Source organism: Cornus florida, unplaced genomic scaffold (genome assembly GCF_030987335.1).
Source record: "Cornus florida cultivar Cherokee Brave unplaced genomic scaffold, ASM3098733v1 CherokeeBrave_3.0.0_Hap2_Chr07, whole genome shotgun sequence".
NCBI lineage: Eukaryota > Viridiplantae > Streptophyta > Magnoliopsida > Cornales > Cornaceae > Cornus > Cornus florida.
Genome location: NW_026775577.1, coordinates 13,028,560 through 13,052,351, shown reverse-complemented (window position 1 = coordinate 13,052,351; position 23,792 = coordinate 13,028,560). Strand labels below are relative to the sequence as shown.

Below are 23,792 nucleotides of genomic sequence, written 5' to 3'. Positions count from 1 at the left end.
ATAATAGTAAAAATAATTTAAAATTTTATGTTTCCTTATCTCATAACCACCTAATAAATTGTGAGGTTATTCTCTTCTCTTCCTTCCAACCGAATAAAAAGAAGGAAAGACATTATCTCTTCCCGTAAATATCTCATCCATTCCTTCTTCTCTTCTTTCCATCCAAATTTATTTTCTTTCTTTCCTACTAAATGGAGCAATATAAGAATGTTCATGCTTGAAAAGAATCATGGGATGCTGACTATGTGATCTATATACATCTCTCTGATTTAAAAAAAAAAAAAAAAAAAAAAAAAAAAAAAAAAAATCTATATATATATATCTCTATTAAAGACACTATTTTGGTAACCCAGTATTTTTTTTTTGGACACCCATGTCTTTTAAACGGGATGGATTCGAATTCAGGACGCTCGGAGTTTAAAATTAATATGCTTCAAAATATGGTAACCCAATATTAAATATATGAATTGTATTTGGTATGATTTTGAATCTTTTATCTAAAATAATTTGATTTGGGGTTTTATTTAGTTTACTTGTTAGTTGAATTTAAAATTTTTAAATCTATGATTGTGATTTGTTTCCATTCTCTTCATCTATAAACATGAACCCTCCTATAACTTAATAATTTTCGAACTCTTTTTATAAGCAAAGCATATATTCAGCTTTCATTTCAGTGCATTAACACAAGATCAATCTATATATTTTCAAGTCTTCTCCCGCGGCACATCAAAGTCGTTCTCAATGGAGCAGTCTTCACACATGGTTTGAATATCTGATTACAAATATTTCTGTCTCATTGATTAATTCTGTGTGCGTGTGTGTGTGTGTATATATATAGTTATATACACACACATAAAGGCATAAACACTTGTATTTATTAAAAAGTATATATATATATATATAATCTCCTTTGCTTGTGATTTTGCAGACTTGTGTTCTGAAAGTGAATGCAAGTTGTGACGCATGTAAGATGAAGATGATGGAAGTTTTGGGTTCCATTTGCGGTATATCTCCCTTATCTTGATTATTTTTCAATATTCTATGTATTGATATAACAATATAGTTAGGACTAATATTGTTAACAATATTGTTAATGTTCTGTGGGGAATTTTTATATTTTTTATTCACAATTTTTCACACAATACATAGAAAATGTACATATAATAAAGTGACATTTAGAGATTAAAACATAATTAACATTTTCAATGATGGAAAGAACAATATAATGATTTGGATAAATAACATGAATTCAAGATGCTACTATACAATATTAATTTGCATTTTTTACAATATGCATGTATCAATGGATATAACAATATTGTCTGAAATAATATTGTTCATGTAGTACTAATGAAGATTTATCATTAACTAGCGAGAAACCTAAACTTATATATCATGTCAGATGATCCATTTCACCAAGATTTTTTTTAGAGGCTATAGTAACCGAGGACATAGTCCGAACTTTACCTGTACATGATCTCCTCTTGTATTGTTTTGTAGGAGTGTATTCTGTCACCATAGATGCCAACGAAGGGACGGCAAGGGTTTCCGGGGAGGTAGATCCGAACGTTCTTCTTCATGCATTAGGGAGGACAGGGAGCCATGCAGAACTGGTATGGGTGAAGATGAAAAGTTCACCGCCGCCACGACCACCGGGCCGAGGTTACTACGACCACGGATATGATCCAACATATGGTTATAGATCAATAGAGCAACCCTACCACCAACAATACAGAAGAGCATTGCCTGAACACCATGGATGCTATGGTGGTACACACCATGATCACTACCCAATGAGAAGGCCAGCAATGCAGTATCCATATTATGGTTCCTATAGCTACTAATTAATTATGCGGTCGCTCTATAAGAAGTACAGACAGACACACTTATGGTTTTAAATTGAAACTAGTGTTTCAATTTTATTTGGTATTTGCAAATGTTAATAAGGGTATGAGTTGTGAACTTGAATCATAGTTTGAATTAATTATTTGTACGTGATTATTTATTATGTTGACATGCTAGGGCAGTTTTTGATGTCCCTTTGACATTATATGGCTTGCTAATATAAATTATTTCTTTTTTTTTAATTTTTTTTTGCTTTTGTTATATTAGATTTTACTTTGATTATTCATGCAATCTAGATATGCATTCATTGGATTTCAATTTTACTTTGGTATTGCAAATGTCATCCTTTGTGAAAATCTACTTTTGTGTGCTATCCATTTGGCTAATTGGCCTAGTTGTTCTCTTCAGTTCTTTCGAATATGAGCTCCAACTACACCAAACTTGTATGGCCTAGTTTTTCTCTTCATTTCTTTCGAATATAAGCTTTAACTACGCCAAACTTGTATGGGTGCTCAAGTCTCCTCCCCTAATTTGCCAAAAAAAAAAAGTATGGGTGTATGTGAGCATGTATGCGACTATGTAAGTTGTTTGGTGTGTTTATTAAGGAATTCGAAAATTTCAATTCACAACACACTTGTTGAAGATCATAACCTCAATTTGAGAGAAACTCATCTTTTCTCTAACCTTCAGGGAATGGCTTGGCTAGCTGCTCAACGTGCTCGTAGAGCTTGGGATTTGTTGTTGTCCTTCGTCAAAGCAGACGATCATCTGTTGCGTGCTTCACCAAGTGGCGTGGCTTAGGTTCACCCAAGGTTTTTATCGATTTGAAATAGCCATTACTCTCGCGGGCGCGCGGGGTTAAACACAAGGTTGATTGTTTCAAAACAAAATCCAAGGGTTTAAACGCATGACTTTCTTTCTATTTTTTTGTTCAATTGCTTGACTACTTTGAGATGCAAGTTAAGTCCATTTGTTGGTACTTTTAATTTGAATGAAATGGAGAAATAGTTGCTCAAAAATATGATTAATTTCCAATAACAAAAGATAATTATTTAAAAGAATTTGTCTTTATTTGAATTGTAGTAAAGTCGAACGACCATAGAAAATATTTACAATTATCTTTCTATACTTGTTGCATGTACTTTTATGGTAAGTTCCATATATACCAAGTCAAAGATTTCGTGTTGAGTGGAATCTCCATTTGTATTTTTGCCTCATTAAAAGTTTTGGATCAGGGTTCAAACTAAATTTGGGAGAACCCAATATATGTACGTTCAACCCAATTTGGGACTAACAATTTCATGATTGATTTGATTCTGTATAATTCAATTCAAGAATATCCTTGAACACACATGTCAAATCTAAAAAAAGTCAAAATAATAAATAATGATGATTATTAATAGGAAAATAATAATTTTGACGACATATATCTAGCGACTTAAAACCGACACAAGTAAAAAATCCACACAAGTACAAAACACTAACGTGGCTAACCACAAAATGTTCCTCTTGTTCCTCTGTCGCTGCATCGACGACCTAGTAATAGAGATCCATCATCTGCAGGCAAAATTGTCCCAAAATCTCAGAGATATATCTCAATTTATCTCTCATTGAAAAAAAAAAATTACAAGGCTGAAAATTCATGTTCTAAAGCAATTAAGGCTATAAAACTAAACTGAAAATAATTTTACCATCATCTCTTCCTTCTTCACATTCTTCGTTTTCTTAGCCTTATCGGAGATGAGTTTCAGTCCCAAATTTGGCCTCGCCTTCGTCGTCTCTAAATCTACCGCACCTGCCAGTGATCTCTCCGGCGAGTGCTCAATGTTTCCTCCAACACCACTATCTCGCCCCAATTCTCGCCGTCAAATTCGACACCGGCCGGAGCCCAAACAATCACATCAAAATCAACTTTAACAACATCGAATCGAAGGCAATTCTTGGATTGAATTTGGGTAACAAATGCTTGAATTGAATTTGAGATCTGTTAACATAATTAGATTATAGTTGTTGTATAGATTGTTATCATAGTTAGATTATATTATAGCCTTTGTATAAATTGTTACCATGATTATTGTATAGCCGTTGGTGATCTCTCACCTATTTATACCTCTCCTTGTACATGATTTATTTATACTTGATTATACAGAATATATTCAACACATATCTCTGTCACTCTCTTATATTCAACGTGGTATCAGAGCCATGCCTCTAATCCGCATCTGCACCATTTCAATTTTTTATTCCACCATTACGACTCATCTAATTTGAGTCAGAACCTCTATCTATCTCTCTCTCTGTAAACTACAAAATCTGTAAGAATCAAAAGTTCAAAACCCATTATCTAGATTGTGATACCACTTGATTCTAGATCCACGGGTGATCAAGTTCGAGCACAGATCCGAGAGATATCAGACAATTAATATGTAAATAAGCAAGAGTACAAAAGAATTAAAAATAAAATAATACGCTGAAAAGAATTCTAAATATAAAAATCCTCTAAAATTTAATCTTCCAATCCGTATAACTCGAGAATCTATCTAGTGGACCCTTAATAATCCCAAATAAAAATAAATTACCGAACCAACATCCAAACTATAATATGAAAGGAAGTCCTACGTAGTCAGAAGAGTGAGTAATTGTATCTGCATCATCACGATCAAGCTCTAAGCCTGGTACTGACGAACACCTGAAAAATAAGAGTGGGTCAGGCCCACATGCAAGTTCCATCCTAGTACAATACATACATAAACTCGATACGTTAATACATCCTAGATAGTTCGGCAATAACTAAAATAGTCCATATAGATATAGATACACATTATAGGACGCTCACTAGCCTATAGTGTAGTTCAGCCTGAATAGAAAGTAACATGTAAATCACACATTACGGTGTGTGTTGACCTTAAGGATTTCATCCAATGACAATCTAGATGTTTTGATGATAACAAACCATTAATGGTGTTTATGGACTAATGTTCACATTGAGTGTTGTAGATGATTCACATTTAAAGAAGAACCTCAATGAAGATCATAAAGACCATTACAAGTATTCTATTACTCAAGATCACATCTATGGAAAGTAAAGGAGTCAAAGGAACTTGAAGTTGCAAGGAACCAAATGCAAAGTCCATCCAAAGATAACTTGGACTACAATGAGCAAGAAAGCAACTCAAAGAAAGGAAGAAAGCGAGTCTACCTAAAAGCCTACACGATCATGGACAAAGCATGAAGAAAGGGGTAGATAGGATGGTGAGTGTTTAGGATTCAATGTCAAAGTATTTATGAATCTATTTGAAGCTCATCTTTATAGGATCATGCATATCATCATTATCATTCATATATTTATTAGCAATAGACTATGAACTTCATTACATATGACATGTGGAGTCTTTACTAAAGAATGAGTTAGTTCAAGCTTGTTTAAGCATTGAAAGAACTCATCACTTAAGCTAGAAATTCAAGGACCATGCACATTAATCATAATATTTATTTTGGTCTCTAGAAAGAAAAGGAAAATGCATTGAAATTCATTTTTCAACTTTAAAGCCTTTGTTGCCATAATTTGGTAAATATCTCTAGGACATAATGCACATGAAATTTATCATCTTCATATGTCCCTAGACTCTTAGAAATTGGACTTGAACTGAATTGAAACATTCATCAAAGTCCTAGGTGCTAGAAAGATGGATATTTTATAAGAAGCAATTTTCAGCCCAGAAAATTTCCAGACCAGCCTTTACTAAAACTGCTATAACTATTTTTATAGTTAGAATTTTTAAGTAAGGTCAGTGGCATTGGAAAGCTGACTTTGAGCCCTTGAATTTAGACTCAAATTTCACCTAAAAAGGATTTGAATTGAGTAAGATATAACCATCACAAGGTGGCTGATCCTGGTCTGCGAGATTTCTGACCAGGTTGCACTAAAACGGCTATAACCATTTCGGTGGTTGGAATTTTTGAGTAAAGCTGAAGGCATTAGAAAGATGACTTTAAGGCAATGAATTTAGACTTAAATTTCACCTCATTTGGAGTTAAATGGACCGAGTTATGTCCATTTGAAGTTATGCTCTTTTATGTCCAATAGCAAAATTTCAAGAGGAAGCTTGTTCATGTCGACGCCTACTAAGCTCATGTCAACCGGTATCTAGACAGTAGCAAATTTCAATTTGAAGCTTATTTATGTCGACTGGTTTGCACATACATCAACTGGTTTATGAAGAAGATGTCAACTGGTTTGCAAATACATCAACTGGTTTATGTAGTAGATGTCAACCGGTTTGGAACATACATCAACCGGTTCAGGCCAAGATGTCAACCGGTTTATCCACATGTTAACCGGTTTGGTCACAGATCTGCAGATTCAAACTGTAACGGCTCTATTCTACTCGACCCTTGTGCATTCCACTCCCAACAGCTATATTGAGCTTGGAAACTCTATAAACAGAGTGGGGAATGTCTTAATAACTAAGAAACATCATTTGAAAGATATTATATTGCATTAAAGAGAGCTTTTGTTCTCCAATCTTCTCTTCATCTCTCTCATTCACTCTTATTCTATCTTGAGAGATTCTAGCAAAGATTAAAAGGGTTTTTGCTCTTGCTTTAATCTTCATAGAGTTTTTGCTCTATTATTCACTTGAGAGATTATAAAAGCTTACATTCTTCACTTATATCATCTTCTCTCATTCATATCATTTATAGAGTTTGAGCTTCACTTATATTCATATATACTCTAGTTGAGAGCTAAAGTTTGTACATCAATCTTTGAGAGATATTTCTTGTGAGCTTGCACTTGTATATCTTTCTTGAGAGAGATTCAATCTTGTATTTCAATTACAATCTTTTCTACAAACTTGTAAGGGTTGGTGTGACCTAAAAGAAGCCTACGAGAAGGGTGTTCTCCTAGCAAGGAAAAAAAGCAAGGTCTTGCTTCATGTAAAGGTTTGCTCTCCACCTGTAAGGAGAAGCTATATTGGATTGGGAAGTCTCAAGAGGGATCTTGAGCCGAGGAGTAGGAGTTTCCGAACCTCGCAAAAATCGTCGTGTTATAGTTTGCAATTTCTCTTCCCTTATCTCTCTTATAATTATGCTTTAATTGCTTATTCCATATCTTGATCTCATATCTTGATTATTACATAATTACTTAAATTATTGAATATAAATTGTATTTCTATACATTGCGAAAATTATCCATTGTTTGGCATTGACTCTATTCACCCCCCCTCTAGAGTCAATTCTTGGGCAACAGTGTGCATGTGCCATAAACCTACCAGGGAACATCAGCTATATCTAGTTACTCATCCTTTGCGATATACGCACCCTAACCATAATCCTGAGACTCAAGCTCATATCACGGTATCATAAGTATATATATAAATCCTTCCTAATACAGGAAAAAAATAATAATAAAAATAAAAAAACAAGCATCCGTTATGTCATTCAACTGTTTTAGTTGACAGGACATGCATCCATGTAGGATGTAACTGTTTTAGTTAATCCATTCCGTATGTATGAATAGGTAAGACTTAGCGTTTTGAGCTAATTCATCCCTAATATGCCACCGTCCCATACTGGTGAAAATAATGCATATGATCCGTAAATAATACACACTCATCAGAACATCAAATACATCCAGAGTCCAAAATAATATAAATCAGAGATAGACAAGATTCAATTATGCATCCAGTACATGATTAAAATCACGAAACCTTCGTTTAAATTGCTAGAGTAATGATAAACCATTTAAACTATCCATTTCCATATAATTGACAGAACAGAAATTATAACAGTTCAGCAATTAACATCGATAGCATAATATAATGATTATCAGAATTATAAATTGAGCACATTATACTAGAATTCCCAACCAATACTTTCACACTAGTTCATTTGAATTACTAAAACAAAGACTACTAATTAAATCCTCCTAAATCCTTTAAGGCATGCAAATAAATATTTAAATCTCAAGACGTCCATTTAATCCTCAATTATAAATCATGTGCTTGATATAATAACACTCAGAAGTCTGACTGGAGTACATTATATGAAACCCCAAAAGTATTCCCATACTAGTCCATTCAGTTTGCCAAAACAAAACTAGCAACTAAACCTCTACAACTCCTGACGGCATGCAACTTAATAGTTAAAAATTACATGATGTCCAGAACCACAACCTAACCAACATTCCTGGGATTTAAATATGTTATATATATCATTGATATGAAATCCTAAAAATAACTTTTATATCAGTCCATTTAATTTGCTAAAACAACTAGCAATCAAATCTTTCTCCTTTCTTTCATGATGTCCCTTAACATACCTTAAACCAATATTCCTGGCATTAAGTATACTGTATAAATAATTTAAAGACCCCCCAGTGACCTTCCAGAATTTTTATTTCAGCCCCTGCAGTCGAAAAATACCAAAAACACACACCCGTAGGTGTTTTAGCAAGGGAACCAGCTCTCTCCCTTCCAGAGCCGGCTCTCTTACCTAGGGAGCCGGCTCCCTCCATTAGGGAGCCGGCTCTCCCCCTAAAAGCCCCTCTCCACCTCCTCTGTTTGTCTTCTTCGCTTCCGGCGAAGTTCAACCCTCTGTTCCAAATTTTTTTAAAGTTCCTAAGGTTCAATCTAAGTCCCAACAGTCGTAGAAACTCCTCAAATTCCATTATGAATTGATTGACAAAAATTTATAAAAAAATCACAATAGTTTATACAAGCAAACAATTTCAGTTACACAAAACGTAAAAACAGTTTGCAGCCCAATTCATTATGCATAAACATCCGTTTTAAAATTTAAATTAGATTCCTGGAGACTATATAGAATGCACAGAACACAAGTTTACAGGAAGGAGACAGAATAAAACTTGTCTATAGGTTTCGGTTTGAAACCTTTCAACGTCGTCTCTAAATTCTCCGACAACTGCCGACCACCGGTAAACCTCCTACTGCTCGATTTCAACCCCACAAGCCATCCATTCCTTCCTCCTCGGTACGACCTTCGGTCCACGTCTGATATCTTAACTGGTGGTTCTCACAGTTTCCTCTCAAGCTCCCCTCTGTTTTTCCCCTCAAGAACTATTACGTGCCTCTGTGTTTTCTCTCAAGAACTATTACGTGAATAGGGTTTTCAACCCCAACAGACATATAATATTCTATATATATAGGCGTTTACTAACCTTACTTCTAATTCCAACTAAATTATAAGTCGGCTAATCTATAAAAGAAAAATCCTAAACCTAAACTATATACGACACATACAAATTATAAACCAACTAAGTCACACAAGCCATTAAATAAAACATGTCAATTAAACACCAATTAATCAAATAATTAAATTAAATAACAATTAAACAATTAATTTAAAATAAATAAACAATTGCAATTAAACATATAGCCAGATAATAACATTTAAATGCACATAAAATAAATAATTAAATTCTAATTATATCCTTTTGAGAATTAGGGGTATTACATATATCAAACTCCATCTCTTTCAGTGTCCATCACCTGCTGTTCCAATTCGGTTTCGCCATTCGCAAGCTTCAGCAACTATTCCACACGCCATCTTCTTCCTCAGCAAATCCAATCTTCACACCGTCTGCAACGAGCCGCCTCTCCTCACACTGCTGCTCCTTCTCAGGCGTTTAAGCCACCAGCCTCGCCGCAGTACCAACATCGTCACTAACAATTTCTCTGCTCTCTGCCACCGCTGATCTCTACGCTATCCATAATCTCTGTCGTTGTTCTCTTCATCACCATCACACTGCTGATCTTTGCCGCCACCGGGAATCCACAGTCGAACCAGCCGCCACCAACAGCCAGTTGCCATCACGTCGCTCTCATCTTCATCGTCACTCTCATCACACCGCCACCTCCATCACAGCCGAGTGACATCTCTGGATCTCTTCCGACGTTCTTTTCAGTTCCGAAGACTGAGCAATAGACCACATATCCAACCGCTGCCTTATTTGCCAATTGTCGGTGCTTTCTCCAATTTTATCTCTTTTATTTGTGCACATTTATTTGGGTAGCAGTAAAAAATAAATAAATTTGGGGCCTACTATTGTGACAAGATTAGGCCCACTAATCACCTCTCATATTTCTATTAGTCATTGATAGATCGGAAAATTCCAATCCTATTGGGACTATTTTGGTAGGTTGTTCAAATTATATCCTTTGGTTTCAAGCTATGTCCAGTTTTCTTAAAGGTAAGAAATTATGGCGGATTATTACAAGTGATATCATCGAACCAGTGCAACTCAACACAGAAACAACAGAAAAATATGGTGATCGTTTTGAAGAATGGGATAGTAAAAATCATCAAATTATTACTTGGTTTCGCAACACTTGTATCTCATCCATCAGTATCGAATTTGGCCGATTTAATTCTGCAAAATCCATCTGGGATTTTTTGAAGAACCGTTACAGCACTAATGATCTCGCTTATCAATATCAACTTCTGACCAATTTTCACAGTAAAACTCAATAACCTGGTCATTATATCGGTAACTTTGTCTCTGAAATACATGTTATTTGGGATCAACCATCTCTTTCTGAACCTACTTGGTCGTGTGCTTTTGATGCTATAAAGTTTACTAATTATCGAGATCAGTAATGTGTCATCATGTTTCTCATGGCTTTTCAACCTTCATTTGAACCAGTCCGAGCCTCTCTTCTACATCGACATCCTTTGCCTACCTTAGAAGATGCTATAACCGAGCTTCTTTCAGAGGAAACTCGTCTAAGTACATTTCAACCTCAGGCTCCAGATGCAATCCTCGACTTCATCTTTCTCCTCTCCAAATGAATGTAACTACTATCACAAAACTGATCATGTTTTATTAACCTATCCCACCAAAATGTGCAAGTTTTGTCATAAGAAAAGCCAGGTCACTACCATAATGATTGTCCTAAGAACTGGCAATCTCGCACCAATTCTTTCAGAGGTTCTTCATCCAGCCACATTCATCTATCTTCATCCATCACTGCTATCACTGCTGAGGGTCCTGTCCTCCAGTTCCTACAGTCATAACAATGTCCACCAATGATATCGAAGATCTCCTTAAGTAGATTCTCTCTAATAATGGTACTCCTCCTTCCACTGCTCTGTCTGTTACCTCAGGTAATTCTTGGTTTTTTTATTATAGGCTGTTGTAATCACATGACCTCTGATTCTACAATGTTTTCTTTCCATCATCCTGCCACGAATAAACCTACAATTCATATAGCTAATGGATCTCACTTACATGTCAATCACACTGGTTAAATTTCTACCCCAATGTCTCACTTTCAAATGCCTTTTATATACCAAAACTCACAATTAATCTTATATCTGTTGGTCAGATTTGTGAACTTGGACTTAATGTCATATTTTCTTCTTCCTTTTGTAATGTACAGATCCACAGATGGGGCAGACCTTTGGGATAGGCCGTAAAGTGGGACATTTATTTGAGCTCATCCATCTCCGCATTCCTTCTCATCGGCTCTTTACAATTTCCACTGTTACTTCAGCAACCTTTACTCCTTCACTTAGCCTCTAGCATTCCTGATTAGGTCATGTGTCTATTGGGCGTTCACGCTTCTTAGCGTCAACTGGTCAATTCGGTTTAGTTAAAAATGATGATGTAACTTATTTACCTTGTCAACTTGCTAAATAATCTGTTTTACCTTTCAATAAAAGCACGTCTATTTCCTATGCTCCTTTTGATCTAGTACACTCTGATATATGAGGACCTTCTCCTCACAATACAATGGGGGGATCCTAATACTTTGTTATCTTCATTTATGATTACTTACGATTTACCTGGCTATACCTTATGAAAAATCGCTCTGACCTACCCGAACTTTACTATGATTTTGCAAATATGGTCAAAACCCAATTTTCACGATCCATTAAAATCTTCTGCGTTGATAATGCTATGGAGTACAATGAAACAAATTTTCTAAAATTTCTTCAACAACATGGCACAATCTTTCATTCCTCTTATCCATCTCAACAAAATGGGCGGGCTGAACGTAAGCATCGTCATATCTTAGACACTATCCGTTCTCTCTTAATATCTAGTTCTTCTCCTGAGCATTTTTGGGGGGAAGTAGCTTTCACTGCTGTATACATGATTAACCGCGTTCCAATGCCTATCATTGGCAATCAATCTTCCTATAAACGTTTATATGGCATAATTCTGACTTATAATCTTCTCGAGCTTTTTGGATATGCTTGTTTTGTCTTACTTCAGCCTCATACCTACCAAATTAGAACCTCGTGCTCGACTGTGCTATTTTCTAGGTTATGGAATTAAATACAAATGATACAGATGTTGGGATCCCATTTCCAAACGTCTTCGTATCTCTGGTCATGTCATCTTTTGGGAACACAAAATGTTCTCTTCTCGATCCAAATTCCATCTATCTTCATCTTCTACTCTATTCTTCTTTACCGATTCTTCAGTTGCACTCTTCCCGGATGACACAAATTTAATATCTTCATCTGAGAATCCAAACGCTATTCCAGACACGCCGTCACCATTCGAGCTCCCACAAATGGCCTTACCTAATGAATCTATTTCATCTTAGATCCCAAGCATTACTCCAGATCCAATGTCTTCATCTGAGCTCCCATAAATGGCCTTATCTGATGAATCTATATCTTCTGATGATTCTACCATTGGCTCTTCTGCATCAGATATCATCACCACTACTAAACCTTCCTGACAATTTGATCAGGTGAGAAAATCTCCTAGTCATTTACGTGATTTTCAGTATTTCTCCACTATCATGTCTCATCATGAGCCTCAATCATACCATGAGGCTAATTCTAGCCCCCTTTGGCACCAAGCTATGGCAGAAGAATTACAGGCTCTCTCACAAGCTCATACATAGGATATGGTTGCTCTTCCTTCTGATAAAACTGTTGTTGACTGCAAATGGGTTTACAAAATAAAAACTCGTTCTGGTGGTTCAGTAGAACAATACAAAGCTCATCTAGTTGCAAAGGGTTTCAACCAAGAATATGGCATTGACTATGAGAAAACATTTGCCCCTGTTGCTCGCTTTACTTCTGTTCGTAGCCTACTGGCTGCTGTAGCGGCCCACAAGTGGACATTGTTTCAAATGGATGTGAAAAATGCCTTTCTCACGGTGATCTCATTGAAGAAGTATATATGAAACCTCCTTTAGGATATGATCATTCTCCACACCAAGTTTATAAACTCCGTCGCGCTCTATATGGTCTTAAACAAGCTCCAAGGGCTTGGTTTGCAAAATTTAGTTCCACTATTGGAGATTTGGGTTTTACTTCAAGTTCATATGATTCTAATCTTTTTATCCGCAATACTAACTCTGGAATTACTCTTCTTTTACTTTATGTTGAGGACATGATAATCACTAGAAATGATCTTGTAGGTATCTCTGCACTCAAAAATTTCCTTAGTCATCACTTTGATATGAAGGACCTTGGGCGCCTGTGATACCCCTCGATTCTAGAGTCACGGGTAATCAAGTCCGAGCACAGATCCGAGGGATACCAAACAATTAATATGTAAATAAGCACGGAATACAAAACTGAAATAAAAATAAGATAATAGGCTGAAAGAATTCTAAATTAAAAATCTTCAAAATACTATTATTAAAATTTAATAATCCAAAACCTCCGTTTAATTTAACAACTCGGGAATCCATCCTGTGGACCTCTAATAAAATCTCAAACTTAAAAGGAAACACTAAAACAAAATATAAAGCTAAACATGGAAAGCAATCCTACGTAGTTGGAGGAGTGAGTGTCTGTATCTGCTCTGCACGACCAAGCTCTAACCCTGGAACTAACGAACACCTGAAAAAAATAAGAGTAGGTCAGGCCCACACGCAAGTTTTATCCTACTATAATCCATACAGAAACCCGATACGCAGATATATCCTAGATAGCTCAACAATAACTAGAATAATCCATATATATATAAATACACACTATAGGACGCTCACTAGCCCAATAGGTCTGTCTCAGCCTGAGTAAAGATACTACGCAAATCGCACATAACGTGGTCATGAGTATCTAGACCTACGAGGAAACAGCAACTATGTCTAGTTATCCATCCTAGGCGATATACGCATCCTAATCATGATCCTAAGACTCAAGCTCACATCATGGCACCATAATCATAAATATATAAAGTCCGTATAAGCCTAATACAAAATATCATTCATCTGGTATAGTGGCCTGACATATGTATAACAATCCATCTAGAAACCAAAGTATGTCATTCAATTGTTTATTGACATAACACAAATATGAGTAAAACTTAACCTTTATGGTTAATCCATACCTCAATCCAGAATAGGTAGGACTTAGTATTTGGACTAATCCATCCCTAGTATGCCACCGTCTCATACTAGTGCATACAATCCTCCAAATAACATAACTGATAAAACAGTAACAAATATTCATCAACCATTCTCCAAGATATACATAAATAAAGTTTAATACATATATGATGATATTAGGCATTCATTATAAGATCTAAAAATCATGTTCCAATCCTTTAAATTGCTAAAATAAATTTAAGCATTTAAATCCTCCAAACCGTCCATAAATTAATACAGTTTATGGCAAATTAAATACCAATTTCATCCAAACCAAGCATTGTTAATTTCAGATAATCCACTATACTCATAACTTTGTTGAAATATGACTAAACAGTATCAAATCATATACAAAAGAATCTCTAAGTTCCAGTAAATAAATTAACGAACAAAACAGTGTGCAACATGTAGGTTTTTTCTTAAATTCATATTGCTCCATTCATTAGCCCATTTATGAATTAATGCTTCCCCATATTTTTTACAGGTCCATAGCAATTACTTACATCATTTAACGCAATTTAAACGGATTAAAAATACCCTGTCCAGCCCAAACAAAACTTTAAAACCGTTAATATACGTTTCTGGGCGAGAGCAGGCTCTCAAAAGTTAAGAGCCTGCTCCAAACACTTGGGAGCCTGCTCCATAACAATGGGAGCCTGTGTGATACCCCTTAATTCTAGAGCCACAGGTGATCAAATCCGAGCACCGAGAGATACCAAACAATTAATATGTAAAATGAACACTGAATACAAAACTGAATGTAAAAATAAATCTTAAAGCTGAAAGAATTCTAATTACAAAATCCATAAAGGTTATTATTGTAAAACCCACAATCCAAAACCTCCATTTATTTACAACTCGGGAATCCATCTAGTGGACCCCTAATCAAAATCCCAACTGTAAAATTAACTGACTGTAATAAAAACAAAAGCTAATAAGGAAGCAGTCCTACATCGTTGGAGGAATGAATATCCATATCTGCTCTGCACGACCTAGCTCTAACCCTAGAACTGGCAAGCCCCTGAAAAATAAGAGAGCCATGCAAGTCCCATTCTACTACGATCCAAATAGAAACCCGAAACGCAGATACATCCTAGATAGACTGAACAATAACTAGAGTAGTTCATATATGTATAAGTACACACTATAGGACGTTTACTAGTCCAATAGGTCTGTCTCAGCCTGAGTAGAGATACCATGCAAATCGCACATAATGTGGTCATGTGTACCTGGACCTACCAGGGAACAACACCTCTGTCAAGCTATCCATCCTAGGCGATATACGCACCCTAACCATGGTCCTGAGACTCAAGCTCATACCATGGCACCATAATATAGATATATAAAGTCCGTTCCAGGTGTGTCATTCAAAAGTTTTGTTGACTTGACACATAGTTATAAGTAGGACTTAACTGTTGTAGTTAATCCATCTTATTTCGATATAGGTAGGACTTAGAATTAGAACTAATCCGTCCCTAGAATAGGTAGGTCTTAGTGTTTTGAACTAAGCCGTCCCTATTATGCCACCGTCACATACCGGTGCATAAACATCCATGTAAGTAGGTCTTAACTGTTTATAGTTAATCCAACTCATTCCAAATTAGGTAGGATTTAGTGTGTTAACTAATCCATCCCTAGTATGCCACCGTCCCATACCGGTGCATACAATCCTCTAAACAACATACTTGTTAAGACAGTAATTGTTATTTATCAACCATTAGACAGGATATGCATAATACAGTTTAATACATATATCATGATATTAGACAGTCATCACAGACCCTAAATATCACATTCCATTTATCCAAATCTGTTACTATGAGTCACAGTGTTTACATCCTCCATAAAATGCATATATTGATGCAATTAACATAACATACAGATTAATTCTGTACCAAACCAAGTATAGATGATCTCTCTAATTTACTACATTGGTAAACCTAATTATATACAATTTAAACAGTGATAAATTATGTCACATAGAACTATCAAGTTTCAGTGAATAATTTAAATATCCCAAAACAGTGTGCATTCTACCTTTGTTCCTTAACTGCCATTTGATCCATTCCTTAGTCCAATTATGAATTAATATTTTTCCATCATAATACAGGTCTGTTACAGTCCCTAGCATCACTTAAAACAATTTAAACGAAGTGTAGATACCCTGTATGGCCCAAACAACCCCTAAAACCAACTCTGCTTCAGCCTAAGAAGAGAGCAGGCTCTTCCAAACGTGGGAGCCTGCTCCAAATTACCTAGAGCTGGCTCTAGGTCCTTAGGAGCCGTCTCCATTGCACCTAGAGCCGGCTCCACCTCAATGGGAGCCGGCTCCAATGGTTTTGGGAGCCTGTTCTCCCTCCCATGGCAGCCGTCTTCCGTTTTCACCTTGTCTCCTTCGACTCCGGCGATTTCCAAGCCTCTGTAATGTATTTCAATTCTTGTTCCAGTGTTCGTTTATCATTCCAGATTAACTACTAGGCAACCACATGAATCGTTGATCTCAAATAAGTAAGAATTAAACATATTTACAAAATGAGACAACTAACTGAAACTTAAAGAATTTTGGTATATCAGTTTCATTGAACGAGATTACTTATCAATTTAAGCATGCATAACAGATTGTTTAAGCATTCATTAAACTCCTGGAGTCCATCTAAGCATGCACAGATCACAAGTTTAAGGGAAAGAGAATAATAGAGACTTGCCTTTGAGTTTCAGTTTGAAACTCTAAACTGTCGTCTCTGAATTTTCCGACGAGATTCTCGACTGTTGTTCCCCCTCTGTTGCTCTTGGTTTCACCTACAAACAACCTCTCCTTCCTCCTTCTTGGGCCAACCTTGGTATAGACCAAAACCTAGCCCTCCTCTCTTTATCTTCCTCTGTTTCTCTCAGTACCTCTCTATATCTCTGTTCTACAGAATTTACATTTATTTTGCTAAAACCCTAGACCACAGTACTGCGTATATATATAGGTGAAAACAATAACCCTAGTTCATGTGCAATTAGAGACTAAGCCCCAAGTCCAATCCTAGTCGGCCCATCCGTGTAGTCTAAAAGAAGAGAAACCCTAATATTTAACATTGAAAGTGTTTCTAATTTAATTCAAATACACACACGAGGAATGCAAATAAAAATAATTTAATGAAACCACTTTCAAAGTAAAAATAAAACATTTAATGCATTTAACGAAAATAAAATAATAAAACATTTAATTCATTTAAGGAAACTAAAATAAAGCCTGCAATTTATTCCATTTAATTTAAATAACCCAAATATCAAATTATAAATCCAATAATAAATTAAATTCAAATAAACCAAATAATAAATGCAAAACAGTAATTAAACAAACAAAATTACCAAAAAAACAACCAACAATACAATAAAATAACTATATAAAATACTGAGACTATCCTTTTAAAATTAGAGGTATTACAATCATTGAGGGAGCTGGCTCCCTCATTCAGGGAGCCGTCTCTCTCTCTCTCCCTATGAGCCGTTATACCTGTTCTAATCGTCTTCTTCACCTCCGGCGCTATCTAAGTCCTTTGTACTACTTATATATATGTTATTAGGGTTCAATCTCAGTTCCAGATTAATCATAAAACATCGTTATACAACCACGACATGAATTGAACACAAGCCCAGCAGGATTTAGTTAAAAACTTTAAGAAAACTTAAACCAGTTTAATTTAATAAGATTTAATACAGTTTAATCATGCATAAAAGATATGTTTTAGCATTAATTTAATCCCTGTAGTCTACCTAGGCATGCACAGAACACAGGTTTAAGGGAAGGAGTTAGAATAGGAACTTGCCTTTAGGTTTTCGTTCAAAACCTTAAACCTCCGTCTCTGAGTTTTCCGACCACTTCCTAGACTGCCGTTCTACACCTCCGTTGCTCTTGGTTCAACCCAAAAGTAGTCCGTCCCATCCTCCTTGAACCCCTCTATTAATCCTTCGAATTTCACTCTCTGTTTCTCTCTGCCTCTCAAAACTCTATGTTCGTGGAACTTAATTTATGTCTTAAACCCTAGAAAGACATAATATGCTACTATATATAGGTGTCTCTAAAAACCTAATTGTAATACCATACTAATTTTAAGGCGGCTAACCCGCGATGCCATAAAACACAAAACCCTAATAGTATTTTATGTCATTAAACAATTAATGAAACAAAGTTAATCAATTAAAATAATTAATTCATTTAACTAAAATAAAGAATACAATTAAATCATTAAACAATTAAAACATATAAATTCATTAAATAAAACAAATAACACAATTAACTCAATTAATCAAATAAATAATTTAATTAAATAAACAATTAACTCAATTAAGCAAATAATCAAATAAAAATACCCTAAAACAATAATTAAAATGCTGAGACTATCTTTTTAAAATTAAGGGTATTACATTCTTCCCCCCTAATAAAAGGAATTCCGTCCTCGGAATTCGCTCTTACCTTCTTCCAATATTTCAGGAAATTACGAGTGAATTACATCCGCCCGTTCCCAAGTAGACTCAAGCTCATTGTGATAACTCCACTGAACACGCACTAAAGGGATAACCTTATTACGAAGTATTTGATCCCGAAGGTCGACAATACGACACAGTGGCTCCAAATATGTTGCATCCGGCTGTAACTCAATCTCTCCAACATCGATATGTTGATACCGATCCTCATCTGGCAGAAATTTCCGCAACATGGAACACATTATATACGTGATCCAAATTATCCGGAAGTGCCAACCGATAAGCTACAGCGCCAACTCGATTCGTAATTATGAATGGACCGACAAACCGCGGTGACAACTTCCCTTTCTTCCCAAAGCACATTACTCCTTTTATAGGAGATACCTTAAGTAAAACCTGATCCCCAATCTGAAACTCTAATACACAAGTACGACGATCTGCATAACTCTTCTGCCGACTCTGGGCTGTGCACATGCGATCCCTAATAAGAGCAATCTTCTTAGAGGTATCCTTAATGAACTCAGGACCCAAAAATCTGCTCCAACAAACAGGCGATCGACATGGTTGGCCGTACAATGCCTCAAATGGTGCCATACCAATAGTTTTCTGGAAATTATTGTTATATGCAAACTCCACAAGTGGCAAACAATTCTCCCAGTGGCCCTTGAAATCAAGAACACATGAACAAAACATATCCTCCATAATCTGATTAACTCACTCGGTCTGTCCATCAGTCTGAGGATGATAAGCAGTGCTAAGATGCAACTTTGTACCCAAAGCCTGCTGAAAACTCTTCCAAAACCCTGACAAAGCTCGAATCCCTGTCTGATATAATAGATAACGGAATGCCATGCAGCTTCACAATCTTTGAAATGTAAAGTCTCGCTAACTGCTCCGAAGTGAAGTTAGTGTGAATAAGCAAGAAATGAGCTGATTTAGTCAATCTATCAAGGATGACCCAAATGGAATTGTGATCCTTAAAAGAATTAGGCAATTCCTCCACGAAATTCATAGAAATGCTCTCCCATTTCCACTCCGGTATAGGTAGTGGCTGTAGTGCTCCTGACGGCCACTGATGATCAATCTTGACCGTCTGACAAGTACTACACTGAGAGACAAAAACAACAATGTCCTTCTTCATACCTGCCCACCAAAACTGCAGCTTCATATCCTGATACATCCTATCTCCTCCTGAATGAACAGAAAACTCAAAGTGGTAAGTCTCAGTCATCACATCCTTCCTCAAATCATCAGCAGAAGGTACCACTAAACGTCCCTTGTACCTTAAACCTCCATCAGTCCCAACGTAGTAAAATGGGACCTCCCCAGAAGTTATCTTTGAAATTTTGTCAATGCACTGTCGATCCGTGAGTTGCGCCTTCAACACTTTGTGAAAGATAGAAGGTGTAACTACCATGTAAGCCATAAAAGCATCCGACACTCATCCACCGTCTTCAAAGCATTCCACTCAGTAGTGAATAGAGCAGAAAAACTAGCAACGGGTCAGTGACTGAGTGTATCTGTCACAACATTTGTTTTCCCTGGATGGTAGTTGTGATACCCCTAGATTCTAAAGCCACAGGTGATCAAGTCCGAGCACAGATCCGAGGGATATCAGACAATCAATATGTAAACAAGCAGGAATAAAAACTGAATTAAGAACAAATTAATAATCCGCTGAAAGAAATCAAAAATAAAAATCCTCAAACTTTAAATAATAAATTAATATCATTTAAATCTCTTAAATCCATACAACTCAGGAATCCATCTAGTGGACCCCTAAAAATTTCAACTGGTAAAACGTTTACAAAATTAAAATTCAAAACTAAAATAAGAAAGAAAATCCTATGTAGTAGGAAGAGTGAGTGTCTGTATCTGCATCAACACGATCAAGCTCTAAGCTTGGTACTGACGAAAACCTGAAAAATAAGAGTGGGTCGGGCCCACATACAAGTTCCAATCTACTACAATCTGTACATAAACCCGATACGCAGATACATCTTAGATAGCTCTGCAATATCTAATAATAGTCCATATATATATACACACACTATAGGATACTCACTAACCTATAGTCATCACACCTGAGTAGAAGGTAACACGCAAAACGCCGTAGCGTCGTCATGCACACCCAGACCTACCAGGGAACGTCATTAGGTCCAGTTATCTATCCATGCGATATACGCACCCTAACCATGATCAGGAGACTCAAGCTCGTACCACGGTACCATAAGTATATGTATAAATTCCTTCCTAGTGCAGAAAAATAAATTAATTATCCATTATGTCGTTCAACTGTTTTAGTTGACAAGACATGCATCCATATAGGATTTAACTGTTTTAGTTAATCCATTTCGTATGTATGAATGGGTAGGGATTAGCATTTTGATCTAATCCGTCCCTCCGTATGCCACCGTCCCATACCGGTGCATATCATGCAAATGATCCGTAAATGATACAACACTTTAAACAGTTCATCAAATAATGTCCACATACCCAAGTAGTTGATAAATGCAAAATTTAAACAGTTCATCAACTACAAATCCAGAATCCGTTCACGTAACTTAACGAGACAAAATTTAATAGTTCATCAAGTTAAAGTCCAGCATCCATCTAGATAATTGACAGAAAATATATAACTAATTCTGCAATTAATTCCAGGCCAACATTTAATTAGATTGATAGAACTTAAGTATTAGTTCAACAATTTAAGTCCAAACCAAAATCTAATAATTTTAGGGTAGTGCTTAATATTACAGTAATTATAACCCAAGCTCACATCCATGTATTGTACAAAAGAATTTAATCTTTCAACAATTAACATTCAAGGTATGCATAGATCAAACTTGTTAATTAAATGATCCTAGCGTGCAACCAAAATTATATTTATAAATATGTACATATTCTGTTAAATTGCTAAAATTAAATTAGACAATTAAACTTCTTCCATCCGTTAACCGCCTGTACAGTTGTATACTTTCCTACGGTTAAATCCATGGGTACTAAGACCTTAATTTATTATGTGTGGCTCTAATATAGCATGGTAATATTATTTGGAATCCATGTTCCAACCCTTTTTAATTTCTAGACACAATTTGCACAATTAAATCCTTCTGGTCCGTTAAGTCCGTAAACAGCCTGCGACTTGCTTTAGATTTTCCTACGGTTTAAAACATTAGCATATAAATAAATTAATGCATCCAAGGGCTTTAATACTCCATGAATTAATATTTAAAACCATCACAATAACCCAACCATAGTGGAAAAAAACCCAGTTTGAACCAAACAAGGCGTAATTAAGCTACTGTAATCCACAAAACCACAGAGCCTTCTCTAAAAAAAACTGGAGAAGGCTCTACACTACCTAGAGCCAGCTCTCCCATAAGGGGAGCCTGCTCTCCTTTCCTAGAGCCGACTCTCTCCTTGGGAGAGCCGGCTCCCCCCTTTTGAGAGCCTTCTCTGCTCTAGACCTCTTCTCTGCTTCGTCCGGTTACCTTCTGTGTTTCCGGCGAAGTCCAGTGTCCTATTCCAAACCTTTTTAGGATTATTAGGGTTCAATTAAAGTTCTTAAATCCCTAGAGACTCCTCCTATTCCAGTGTGAATCGATTGACAAAAAAACTAAAACAACACCCAACAGTTTATGCAAGAAAAACCAACTTCAGTTTAACTAAGCATACAAACAATTTAAAGTCTAAAACATGTATCAACATTCTGTTTTAAAGTTTTCAGTGTTAAATTATAGTCCAAACCATCCTAGAAACTTCTTGGATTCCCTTACGAATTAATTTACAAAAGTTTAAAACCATAATCAACACCGCTTTATGCAGGAACCAATTTCAGTGATTTAAACCATAAACAGATTTCAGTCTGATACATTATGCGTCAACCATTAATTTTAAAAGTTGAATTAGTCCCTGGAGACTATAAAGAATGCACAGAACACAAGTTTACAGGAAGGAGAGAATGAAACTTGCCTTAAGATTCCGGTTTGAAACCTTTATCGCCGTTGCTAAATTCTTCGATGAACTGTAGACTGCTTACAACTCTCCTACTGTTCCAGTTCTATTCCACCATCAACCTCTTCCTTCCTCTATGGTACACCTTCAGTCCATAACTGGAAGCTTAATCGATTTTCCCAATTTACTCCTAAAACCATTCCAGACACTCTGTTTTCCCCTCTCCAAATAATACGTGAATAGGGTTTTCTCCAAAACCCTTGCAACATATATCATTCTATATATATAGACTCCTCTGAAACCCTAATCCTACGTCCAGCACAACTACAAGTCGGCTACCCTAATCATACAGAACAAACAAACCCTATGACACAAATAACTCTATAAGCTACCAAATACAAGCTGCTAAAAACGTTAATTAAATAATTAATATAAAAGCAAATAAAATTTAAATTAAAACAATATCAATTAAAAATTAAACTAAAACAATTTCTAATTATAATTAAGTTAAATACACCCAAATAGTCAATTAAGCAAATACACATACAACGTCACTATTCATCAATTACGAGACCAAAACACAAAATTCACATTATTAAATAAAAATGCCATAAAATCAAAATTAAATTCCCATTGTATCCTTTTGAAAACTAGGGGTATTACAGTACTGTATAGAAAAATGATAGTCTTTCACAAACTCTAACCATCGACGCTGTGATGCCCCTCGAATCTGAGACATGGGTTAATCAGGCCCAAGCCCAAACTCGAGGGAATATCAAATAATTAATATTTAAATGAACACAGATATCAAAATGAATTAAGAAATAAATATTTAAAAGCTGAAGAAATTCTAAAACATAATCCTTTAAAATTAAATACTTAAAATCCAATAATCCAAAATAACTCCATTAATTTAACAACTCGGGAATCCATCAAGTGGACCCCTAGTAAAATCCCAAACTGAAAAGGAAACAAAATATAAAGCTAAACATGGAAAGTAATCCTACGTAGTCGGAGGAATGAGTGTCGGTATCTGCTCTGCACGACCAAGCTCTAATCCTGGAACTGACGAGCACCTGAAAAACATAAGAGAGTGGGTCAGGCCTTCATGCAAGTCCTATCCTACTATGATCCATACAGAAACCCGATATGCAGATA

At 35.8% G+C, this 23,792-nt stretch overlaps 1 protein-coding gene across 1 annotated transcript; it reads left to right on the top strand.

Annotated features, from left to right (window-relative positions):
• The first annotated feature begins 970 nt into the window (after positions 1-970).
• Positions 971-1,844, top strand: LOC132316270 (uncharacterized). Its single transcript, XM_059814778.1, has 2 exons — positions 971-1,004; positions 1,501-1,844. The coding sequence occupies exons 1-2, from the start codon at positions 971-973 to the stop codon at positions 1,842-1,844; spliced, it is 378 nt and encodes a 125-aa protein (XP_059670761.1).
• Positions 1,845-23,792: the final 21,948 nt, after the last annotated feature.

Coding starts and splice junctions, on each gene's coding strand:
- LOC132316270 (XM_059814778.1), top strand. CDS start 971: ATGAAGATGATGGAAGTTTTGGGTTCCATTTGCG. Junction 1,005..1,500: donor AGTTTTGGGTTCCATTTGCG/GTATATCTCCCT, acceptor ATTGTTTTGTAG/GAGTGTATTCTGTCACCATA.